The sequence below is a fragment of the Aythya marila genome (genome assembly GCF_965140915.1).
Source record: "Aythya marila genome assembly, chromosome: 1".
NCBI classification, from domain to species: domain Eukaryota; kingdom Metazoa; phylum Chordata; class Aves; order Anseriformes; family Anatidae; genus Aythya; species Aythya marila.
Window position 1 is genome coordinate 148295962 of NC_139042.1, and position 12556 is coordinate 148308517.

General features: G+C 35.6%; 1 protein-coding gene across 1 annotated transcript in view; it reads left to right on the plus strand.

The window, feature by feature from the left end:
* Positions 1–9165, plus strand: part of MYBPC1 (myosin binding protein C1) — a gene marked incomplete at both ends in the record, with an annotated part of 80206 nt that extends 71041 nt beyond the window's left edge. The window contains 2 exons of the mRNA XM_082751883.1: positions 115–301; positions 9065–9165. Coding sequence (XP_082608009.1) covers positions 115–301; positions 9065–9165 — 288 coding nt within the window. The remainder of the gene's footprint in view (positions 1–114; positions 302–9064) is intronic.
* Positions 9166–12556: the final 3391 nt, after the last annotated feature.

Genomic DNA, 12556 nt, shown 5'->3' on the forward strand with positions numbered 1-12556 from the left:
TCTATTTTGCATCATTTCTGGATTATTCAGCTTTAACAGAACATCACAAACAATGGCAAAAATATTTGCTTTCATAGATTTGTGCATGTGGGTTTTCTTTTGTTTCTACCACAGCCCAAAATAACCTGGCTGAAAAACAAAGTCATTATAATGAATGACCCAAGGTACCGAATGTTCAGCAACCAAGGTGTCTGTACCTTGGAGATCCGCAAACCCAGTCCATATGATGGAGGCACTTACACCTGCCGAGCAGTCAACGAACTTGGAGAGGCAGAAGTTGATTGCAAACTGGAAGTAAAAGGTAAGAGTTTTAAATCATTGCAAATGCACTGTTTGTTTGAACAAACTCTTCATGGGAGACACATGTGTGCAAGGCAAAAGGGAGTTTAAACAATTTTTTTTTCCACAGGTGAAAATAATAACTTGGTGTTAGTACAGAATAAACTACATTGGTAGTTTTGTTTTCCTTTTGAGGGCTGTGTTGTATTTATACTGCATCACTTTTTATTTCTTATTTTTATTTTTTCCCCAACCCCAATTCATACATTCAGTGTTTGCAAGAACTCTTTCACAAGTGACACAATGTTAGAATATAGCTCTCAGATCTTTGACACTTACCTGATAAACTCTAGTAAGACTCAGCCATAGAGCTCTTTGAAAACGCATTAAAAATCATCTTGAACAGGATACGGATCTCTCAAGGAATTGGCAGTTTTGTCTGCTTTAAAATGATGTATTAAACAAACACATTTGTTTCTAAAGGAAGATTCTTAATGTAGTTTGTTAGCAAAGCCATGCAGCAAAAAGAAACAAACAATACTGTTCTCAAGTACACAAGCTAGTTGATATACTTCCTGTATTTGCTTTAGGAACAAAACATTTAAAAATGAATTTTCAAGTACAGGTAAGGGGAAAAAAGTAGGTCAGACCTTTACCACTGACAACAAATCTTTATTTTCATCAAATAGAAACATTCTTGTGAATTCCAGGCGATTTGGCATTGTCTGGGATACCATGAATGGCAATAAGATTTGGATTGGACTACTAATGGTAGGCTGTATTTTTCAGAAAACTACTTCCTAGGAAAAGATGGGGTCATATTTAGTTGGAACCCAAAAGGCTTTTGCTTCATGGAAGTTTGAGATTGTAAGGGTGGAAAGCTGCCTAAAGCCAGCCAATAAAAAGTGTCTCCGTCAGAAATTTAGAGAGAATTTAGGCTATCTGAATATTGGCCTAATTTTATTATTGTCATCATGCTTGTCTGTACAGAAAGCCATACTATTTAACATCCTTATGCACTGCACTGTGTTTATTTTAGGTTTCAGTTTCCATTTTCTGAGGTATCCTGTCCCACAGCTCAAATTTGCTAGCAAGAAGCCATTTCAATAAATGCTGGGTCTATGAATTTGAATTGAACATTTAACTAAGATAATGGAAGTATGCGTAATATCATGTTTCTTAATTGTCATGACTTATTAAGTTGTTGTCTTTGAAAGGTAATGTACACATCTTCGATGTATGAATCTTTTCCATGATCACAAGCAAACTTTCTCTTTACAGCATAGCAGAAGACCTCATCACTGGAGAAGGTTGCTTCATCTATATTTTTTTTTATACTGAAAGGCAAGAGCCAAGTTAGTTTTGCTATTCCATCAAGCTTTCTAGCATTTGGACAATGCTATCAGATGCACTTTTTTTTTTTTTTTTTGGGGTGGTCCTTTGGGGATCCAGGAGTGAGTTGGACTCAATGATCCTTGTGGGTCCCTTCCAATTCAGATATTCTGTGATTATATGATTCTGAGTCCCCAAGTATTAAAATCCTTTCCCACATTTACACTTTCAGCACTTTGCTTGTAGTACAACCATATTTTACGTTTTAAAAGTATGAAGCCTTTTATTTGTCATCTGTTTATTTTATTTTATTTTATTTTTACAATTGATGTGTAGAATACCATAAAATGTTTTTAAGGAGGAAAAAAAAAGCTAATCTGTCAAGTTTAGGAACTGAAAATTTTTTCCGTTGATTACATATTATTCTTCAGTAACTGCTTTTACAGCTGTTGTGAAATACAGTTGTTTCTGTTAATCTTGAAACTTTTTTTTTCACTGAACTGCGTTGAAATATAGTTTGCTGCTTTTGAAGCATGATATACACCCAATGTCTTCACTCAGCCTCCCTTTATATGCAAGTTTCCAAGATTTTGTTCAGCATCAGTGGAAGTTGCTCTGTGTTAGTGTTCTTAAGAGCCAGGCATGGAGTGATTTTGCCTTTCACCAATACTGATAGGAATTTAATTTCTTACTATTGCACATTTACATACTGGAATGTGAAATACACTGAAAATTATTAGATGCTTTTCCAGTCAATTAAAAGTAATTTCTCTAGGGGGAAAAACAAAACCAAAAAACATGTTCTATTCACTAAAGTGGTTACTAGGTGCATTTGAGAGTATGTCTTTGAGGATTTTTTCTGACAAGTATTCACCTAATTTTCCTACTTGTCGTTCTCTGAGTAGTGTTCTGAAACAGGGAGCACACGATCCATGATGTTTGCAGGCTGCCTACTTTCCCATCTGCAGCTGATTCTTTCTACAACAGTTGCACTAAAGATTTTATTAAAAATAAATAGATTAATTAAAATATATATTTTTAAATTTATATACACATATGTCAACATGGCAACAAATATTTAGGGTAAATAACACTGAGAGTAGTGAAGCGTGAGAATTCCTGTAGAGGTTGTAGAGCTTTAGGTACTATGAGCCTTTAAGAGCAGCTTAGAGGAATGACTGCAGTAAAATTTATTGTTTGGGTTATGGTATGTACTAAATGATATCTCAAGATTGCTTCCAGCTCTGTGATTTTACATGTAAGTCAGTTCTTAATGTTGTCAACACACCCTACCACCTCAGTTAAATTCAAGCATCCCTCCAATCATTTATCCCAAGGGAAATCTTGGATAGATGCATGAGCATGATATCATGTCCTAAGGGCTGCAGTAGTCATCCTATCAGCTGGTTAAAGTACATCCTACAGTCTCACTTGCTCTGGCACTGCGCCTCCGGGTTGTAGTTGAACCTACCAACAGTGATTGCTACAGTGAGAATGAGGATGTAAGAAATACTCCCTGTAGACAAAATTTAATCAATCCTTCCTATCTTTTAAGCAAAACCCATTGATTGCAATACATTTGTAGCACAGACATTTCTACATTCATAAATATCTTTTTTTTTCTCAAAGAAGTAACATTTTCTTGAAAAGATCAACTGAAAAATTGAATACTATGCTACAGACATCTTCCTCAGAACATTTTATGCTACAGTGTTTTGTGTTTATATCACGTCTGAAGGAAGTCCTCCAAAATGCAGTCTGCTATTCAGCATCCGATCTGGATCATGTGTCGTCTCTCTCTTCTTAGCTATGTGACGGGCTGCTGCATTAACCCAAAATCTCACCTTCCCTAGTTAACCGTTTTGGAGCCCAGTCTCCTATCAACCATCACCTACTGTAGTACCACTTCCCACCACACCTCTTTGGTCTGTGTGTCTCTCCCAACACTTCAGGCTGCAACTCCTTGCCCTCGCTGAGATTCCTCTACACATTCTGGCAGGAAAATTGGCCACTGTTTTAAGTGTCCTGTTTGAAGACTGCTCAGATTAGCAATTTGTGGGGTTTAGACATCTGTTGTAAGTGTTCAGTGCTGACGCTCTTAAAGTGACTGGCAGTTCAGCTGACGAATTCAAAGGGAATAGGATTAGGCAGAGACAGCAGCTGTAGCTTGGCAAACCAGTTAGGCTCAGGGTTTGCTATATGATACAGACAAATACAACTGAGTATTAAATGATCGGAGCATAAAAACATAATTGAACCTTATTTCAACCTTCTATTGACTTTTGTGTTGAACTCTCCTTCTCTTAAGTTTCCCAGCCTGTTTGTTCATTTAGGAGGGCTCTTTGGATGACTGCACACCACAATGACGCACAGTGTTATGGATTCTGACTCACTGGAAATGGATTGCAGTGTGTGCGTGTGTGTGTATGCACACTTATATGTATAGCTTTAAACTGGTTCAGCTTTAGTCCAGCAAGTAACAATCAGGGTATGAATTTGTAATATTGAGGTACAGTTGAATGGTGCCTGAATAGGATCACCAGGCTCAAGGCAATGTTATGTATCTGGTGAATGTATGAACTACAGTGGTCAGTGGTATTATTACAAATCCTGGTTTTGTAACTCACACTAAAGATCACTATACCATGCAACAATATACACTGCAGTACGTAAATCTTCCTTACGACGGAGAAAAGAAGCTCTAGCCAACTATTTCTGAGTTGTTGGAGATCTGAAGTTTACCATGCATATATACATATGCGCATATATATATTTGTCCAGTTCTAGGATTATCCTGGAAGAATTACTGACAGAACAGTTTAGGATTTTGGATTTTGCATAGTATTTGACCAACAGAGCAGCTATGGATATTCTGAGTATTATCAATATGCTACAATTTTCTAGTTTTCTATTTATATAACTCCTAGTCGTTATTAAATTTAATACTTATTTCTTTAATGTTTTCATGGTAGTTATTTAATAATAATATAAAATCCTTGTTTTATCCTCAAAAAGGTTCTACATTTACTGAATTTATTTCAGATGGACATTACATCACTCTTCCATTTTCAGTTTTGCTGAGTGAACTTAAAGAAGGCTGCTCAGTACAATTGCATGTACAACGCCTTTTTTATAAATATGCTGTGCTGAAAATGTAATGTAATAGAACTTAGAGATAAGAGTAACTCTACCTTTATCTTTAAAGATGATGCATAAACTGAATTTTATGATATATTTTTCATACTCATCTTACTAAGGAAAATAAAAAACGTATGTCTTATTTTGTTTAGGTAGATCCTTAAATATGGCTATGAATTTCTCTTTATTGTAAGGACATATTTTCTTTTCATTGACCTCAGTGAAGCTGATAAGATTCAGTTAAAGAACTGTGCTTTTTACCATGATACATGTTTTTGGAGTATGTCTGTCTTAAGAGTGAAATCAAGCTTGGTGATCACTGATAGATTGATTGTAGTGAGGATGCTGTATGAGAAATATTAATAAATATGGTGTTAAAGTCAATTTGGAAGAATTTCAAATGCGAATAAATACCACTATAAATATTCTAATTCTGCAGTGATATATCAAGGAGTAATTAACGCAGGAGAACCATTCTTCTTGGCGGGGAATAACCAGGTTTATAATAAGCATACTCCTCTGGACATTCCATCTCATTCCCTTCCTCTCTTTTCACATTCAAACTCATTTTCTGCATGCAAAGTGTGTATTTATTTGCTTTTTTAGAATAAACTAGCTGGTGTCTCATGGCATACAATGTTTATGTCACATGAGCAACGAAGGCCAAATTAATCAAGAATATAGGAATTTAACAACAGAGTTACAAAAATTTTAGCCATGCATCTACTATGCCACTGGGCATAGAACTTGTACGTATGAAGAATTGTTTAATGACTGTGACTATCGTTGACCTGAACGCCTAGACCTTTCCAAAAAGCAGAATTTTGCATCTCAAAAACCAGATCTTGGTTAGTTTGCAGAATTACTGAAATATCAGAAGTATCATAAAGTCATTTGCTGTGCTTAAAAGGCATTCTTTATTACAGATTTGGTTTTGGTTACAAATTAGTGCTCTGAATGATAATCTATGCCTGAACTTAAACTACAGGATCTAGGGGAAAAATCCTGATCCAATTGAAATCAGTAGAAATTTTATACTTAAAAACATATATTTTTATTTAATCGCCTTTACAGTTTATTTTAAATTTGGGTTCATTGGGATTACAATTGCAGAGAATTTGGTCATTTCAATAGAAATATGTTTTCTTGCAACCTTACCCAAATCCAGAATATTAGCAGAGCAGTTTTAAAATGGTAGAAATGCCCAGAAAGTAGTCTCCAGTGTTTTATACATCCAAATTTACTATTTCAAAATGAAATATGCTAAGAAATTAGGCTAGACAATGTTCTTGCAGTATTTGAAGTAGTAAGGTATTTTTTTTAAATGGCTACAATAGGTATAAAGTTGAGTGCTTCTATATATGTATACATATATATGTATATATGGATGTATTATAGAGTCAAAATGTTTAATTAAAGGTAAAGACACCTATAGAGTAAATGTCATGTTTTAGGTAATGTAAATGTGGATATGTGACAAAGTACATACTTTAGTATACAGGTACGTAATTAGTCTGTACTTGATTATTTTGCCTTACAGAGTTTCAACATATATATATATGTTTCAGTGTTATGTGTGTGCTTTTTTTTCCCCTGGTGGAAAATACTATATATATATATGTGTTAGCTTCTTTGAAGCTACATTTGGAAACTATTACAATAAATGTCATTTGCATAATTTGGTTATCATCTATACTGTAGACTAATTACAGGATTTATAGTTACTTGTACATATTAATATAGCTTTTACATATTAATGATAATTTTGAAGTGGAACTGGATCCCCACCTTTTACTCTCCATGTGTTTCAATTCCCACATTATTTTACATGACTAAGGATTAAAACATCATCTTGGCATAATCGTAAGCATAATTTCACTCAACATTTTCTCTCTACTTTTGTGTTTGAGATTAAATTGTTACTTCTCTTTCTCTCTCTCCCTTAGTTACACAGTAAGGATTTTTGAATGTATATTGTCATCTAAGGTAAGCTTTCATATGGTACTTGCATATGAAGCTTATGTCTGTTTACACGTCATACAAAGTCTTGCCTAGTATGGCATGATTTTCATTACGTCACTTAATGAAAATGTTTTTGAAATGAGTAGCATGATAGTTTTAATGCATGTAAAATCAGATTTGTATAATAATTGCTTGTTACAGTAATCCCTGTTAGTAGCACCTTCCACTACTTTCTATCAGCGCATGTTCCAATGGAATTTAACACAAGCACAAGTTAACATGAATAAAACGCATTTTGCATTTACAGTCATTTATTTTCATGTAGGAATATACCTCTACATAAATGAAATATTTATTCAACATTTAATTCCATTTATAAATGAATGATTCATATCACCATTTGCACTACATGAGTTGAAAAGAATGCTAAAAAGCATGCATCTTTTTGTCTGCATTGTGCATCTATCTACATGTAAGTTCGGGAGTCTTGCAACAATGCAACTGTTAAGTGAGATAGTACAGTCTCATAATCACTAGTAACTAATTGCACCTTAATTGGTTAATCCTTGTGTCAATAAAGGTTATAAATACCTAAAATCGGCACTCAGGATAAATGCTGTATGTAAGTATCAGCTCAGTTGCATTTAGCTGAAGCATTCACAGACAGTGATGTCTTCATCCTGACAATGTACTTTTGCTTTAAAACTTTATGCATGTTCCAGAAAAGGCTGAGAAGGTAAGTACAGTTATCAATGGGTGATTTTGCAGCTTGCAGAACAGAATATCTGTGCAGAATTATACAAGGAATAAATATCATTGGTATGTTGCTCTCTTACCACAAATGCCACCCTTCCTCTTGAGAAAGGAGAGCCTCTATTATTTTTAGCAAAATATTTATCTTTTTTTCCCATTGTTTCTGCCACACATCCTTTGATTTCAATGAAATTTACAGAAATACCATGTATTTAGTTTCTGCTACAAGTTCCTTTTTTTTTTTTTTTTTTTTCAAATGGCATGAAATTTCAGTTTTAATGTGGATTCTTTGTATTAAATTACTAATTCTACATCAGCGGGATCTGGAGTGTCCTAGCAGGTGTGTTAGACACTATGTGCACATTTTTTCTGGGCAGTGAAATAAATGTTTTGTTTTGGAATCCTAAAACTATTAAACCTACTTAAAAAAATCCTTTGCCTTGTCCAATTTTCCAGAGCATCAAAAAAATAATTGAGTACTTCGACTAGATTTCTTATAAGCCTAGGTTTCTCTCTTAGTGCAGCGATTTAAGTTTGGTTCAGCTTTTTACTCACAGTGGCAAAGACACAGTAATTAAGCTTATGGACCTAAAAGGCTGGGGATGTTTCTTCTGAACTGACTTTTCAGTGCATACTGATGCTAACCACCACAAAACTGCAAAGTAAATTTTTTTAAGTTTCTTTTTATAGACACGAAACAAAATTTGGGCAGGACTAGAGAAAACAAAGAGGGTCTTGTGAGCATGCATTCACTGCTGCAGTTTATGATGACACAAACATGGAGCAAATCTTCAGCTCCCACAGATTTGAGATCAACCATCACCAGCTCCAAGCTCTGAGAAAGCTTCCCTATGCAGACACCGTACGCTTCAGCACAACATACGGCTTGGCTGTAGAGCAGGGCAGCCCCAGCAGTAAGCAGAGCTTTCAGCGAAGCAAGCTAATTTCATGTCATCTGTTTTTCATTCACAAGTGAATCCAAGATCATTCTTCATACTTCTGCTGGAAATGAAAATTTTGAATTCTGCCAATTCTCTCAGCAGTCTAAATTTAGGCACCTCTATCTAAAATCCTATTTTTTTTTTTTTTTTCCGTATATATATTTACATGTGTCATCCCAGCTCTTACTTTCAAGCAACGCGGTAAATATTTTGCTAAATACTTACAAACCATTATAAGACCCAGCCCTAAAAGAATTTGAATGTCTCTGCATGTATCCCACAACTGTTTGATATCAGGTGTTTTCTCCATTGTTCCTTCTGTGCTGACTTCCATCTCCAACTGCGCTCCACCCAGCCTAATGGAAATCCCAGAAGGTCGCTTGCAATGAAGCTATTGTGTGGTGAGCAGAGACTTAGCCGAAATGAAATTCACCCTGTGCAAGAGGACAGGAAAGTTCTGTATAATACAGAGATTAAATAATGGCTAATTCTTGTGCTGGGCTTTTGAACAGGGGTGAATTTTATCCCATCTTAAAATGAGAGGTATACAATAGGGACTGATTAAATCTTTACCACTTTAGCCAGAAATTAATGATTCGAACCTTTTTATTGCTCCAGGCATCTTCAGCCTGAAAAATTGTCTTGTCCCTTATTTGTAGGTGGACTTTCATTCTTCAGACTATTAATGGATGGAGTGCCTCCGCATATCATCGATTCGTATATGCGTGAAGTACAGGCAGACAAAACTGAGGGGAAGTGAGAGTCCAACCACAGTGCTTCCTGCCGCCACCCTGGAAACTGGTAGCCAGAATTACAGCATTTTAATTCTTGCATTGACAGAACAAATGTGTGGCTGCAGATTTTTTCTTCTTCTTCTTCTTTTTTTTCTTTTTTTTTTTTCCCCGCCCCATCTTTCTCATTTATTGTTTTGTTTTCCCTACCTGCTCTTACTGAAAAGAAAGAATACGCATGGATTGCTTTGGGGTTGAAATGAGATGAACTGAAGACAACACACACTTTGTAATATTCAGCTTTGTTTTCTGTTTGATATTGTGTTTGTGGTTTTTTGTTTTTTTAATGAGGAAAGAGGAGAAGCTGTGTAATAATAAACATGAGGAAGCGGTCAGAGTTGGTACTCGGTGGTACAAAACATACTTTTGCCAGACTGAAAGTACATGGATTAGCCAGTAGCTGTGCAATAAGACCTTTGGAATACATACCTCTTGGATAATGTATTTTATTCACTTGAGAATTGTTTAACAAAATACAGTTTTATTATAATATAATTAATACATGTGTACTTAATGATCACTTACGCTGAACATACCTTCCTTTAGAAGTTTTGATTTTCTAAATCCAGCCCATCAGGCTCTCAACTGAGCTGAAATTGTTTTATTTAATGTATAATAAATATGAAGTGTTTAAGATCTATCAAGTTGTTTTCTGTTTTCTTTTTTTCTTTTTTTCTTTTTTTTCTTTTTGTCTTGTCCTACTGTATTTCTTATTTAATTTACATGTACCATAAAGCAAGAACTTGAGCCCACCACACAGAGTGGGACACTTCCCTATCATCCTGTCACTTATATACCTGTTCTCAGTCCAGCCATATAGATAGTTCTTTTGATCATTGACTAGTGATTGATCCTCAATTACAGTTTATAAAAGCAAAAGTCTACTAAAACCAGTAGTACTGGTAGTATCTTTTGATGTCAGTACATTTCCAAGCAAACATCTTAGCAGTTAGTAATTGTGCAATAATAAATGAATTTGTTACTATGATCCACCACTGCTGAAGGAGTGTTTTTGCATTTGAATTACTGCTTCTTTCACTTTGTGAATCTGAATACCTTTTCTCACTTTTTTTCCTTTTTTTTTTTTTTTTTCTCCTGTAAATCTCACTCATTCTGACATCTTTTATCTTCCTTCTCTCCTTCCTATCAATTTCCTCTATGCTTCTTTCTGTGCAAGGAAGCAGTTCTCCATTCCCAATGAGCCTGGATACCACCCAGTCTGCATTTCAATCTGCCCCTGCAAAAATCTTTTTTTCTGTTTTCTATTCACACCAACACATGAAAGAAAGCAACTTGACTACTAAGAAGAAAATTCCATAAACGATAATTAATTTCTCTTTATTCTGTGTCTCACAAGTGAATTGGGTCTTCCTTCATCTGTTTTGATGCCTAAGAGGTTGTGGGAGAGGGTCAGTTGGAATATGTCACGCAGTTTTAAGCACGCCCCCGATTTAAAATAACACAAGTCTGATGGAATATATTATGGTCAGCACCAAAACTACAGTTATTGTGAGTCTGTGCTTTTCACTAAGCTAAGGAGGATATGCATAGCCAGCTTCAAGCTTATTAATCTGCCCCATCTGTCTTAATATACCACACATAATGACCTGGTGGCCAGCACGAATCTCAGCTTCTGTAGGCGCTGCTGATGGAATTAGCCACTCTAATTTGTACCAGATGCCAGCAGTGTTAGCAGACAAGCTGAGCTAAGCTACTTTTCACCGTGTGAACAGCAACCATTATATTCAGATGCCCTTAATTCCTTCCCAGTTGCATTTCCCATCAGCTGCACGTGAGGCTTGAGATGCACACGCCAATACTGAACACTGGGTATTGGGCCGTAGCTGGAATTCAGATGAGCGGCTATTAGTGTGTTATAAATTCATGATTTCACGGAAGGCACTGACCATCCAAGCCTCTGGATTAAAAATTAATTGAATATGACTTTGAGAGGAATGATAGGCTTGGATGGGCTAGGAAAGGAAATCCTAGTAAGTCTAATACAGGTTGCAGAACCTTCATTAGGGAATAACAAAAACCAAAGGTTTGATTTATGATGAGTTGCCTGATGGAATTCTCCAGGGATGGTGTTCAACAGATGAAATGAGTGACCAAAATCACAGAATTAATATGAAGGTTAATTTTGAAATCTATAACTAATATCACCTTGGGAGAATGAAGACACAGCAAAGATAAAAACTACAGGTAAAACAACCTGAGAGAATGGAAGCAGCAGCAGGATGTCATGCCGTAGAAGACATGGCCCAATTCTCCCAAGAAGAAATTTCTCCAACGTAAGCTCACGCGGGATAGCCAGGAGATAAGTAAAGTACTGGAGGACAGCAAATAAAACCTGGTCATGTGATATAAAGGAACAGCAAAACGTTAGAGCTCCAGGAGAAGCGAAACTAGTGAAACGATTTTATAGCTTATGGTTGTATTCTGATGTTCAGTAATATGTGAAGCTACTTTAGTCTTCAGGTACTTTCATTATTCACACCACCTGTTTGATATGTACTCTTGACAAACGACTGTTAGTGTTGAGGTTAGAGTTCAGCCCTCCTTCAGTAGCACAATTTATATGGATTCTCTTTTCCACTCACTTTCACAAACTGCACAGGAATTTAGTACTTTTGAAAACTTTACTTTGGTGTTCAGTTTGACTGAAATACACGTAGGTCAAGGAAAAATATCTGGTATAAGCAGGCAGACCCAAACACATATACACGTGTATACATACACAGAAAAAGAAGACGAATCAAAGTTAATTTAAAAAGTTGTATTTATTTTTAAAGAAGCCAGAATATGATATTTTTTGGCTTATTTACTTCTCTTGGCTTGTTCTTCTTGCTCATGAAAGGGCATTTGGCTTATAAATGGTAATGTTGCACAAATTTTCATCTTGCATCTTTTCTTAAACAGCTGTGTGTGGAGCTGATACAGGCACTGTAGTCACCCATTAACACTGAAAACTCATGGCGAGTGTCAGTCCAGTTTTTTCTCACTGAAAATAATGTCACAAATAAAGAAAATGGAAGAGAAAAACACAAGCAAATCATGTAAAGAATGCTTGAATCAGGATAAGGAGGTTCATAAGCAGGTCTTCACTGAGAGTCAGATTTACTTATTTCTTTAATATTCCTTTAAAAAAAAGAAAAGTGTTTCTCTAAGCTTCCTGTATTTCCTTTGGGGGGTAAGAAAAGTGTAACATTGCTACATTTACAGAGCATTGTTAAGGGAGACTTATTTTATGCATGTCTTTTGTGGCGTTTTGAGATTCTGGAGCAAAAGGCATTCTATTTTAAGCACAGTATACTGACTGTCACTCAGTTTTCATGGCTTGCTTTCCTGACTGACAAG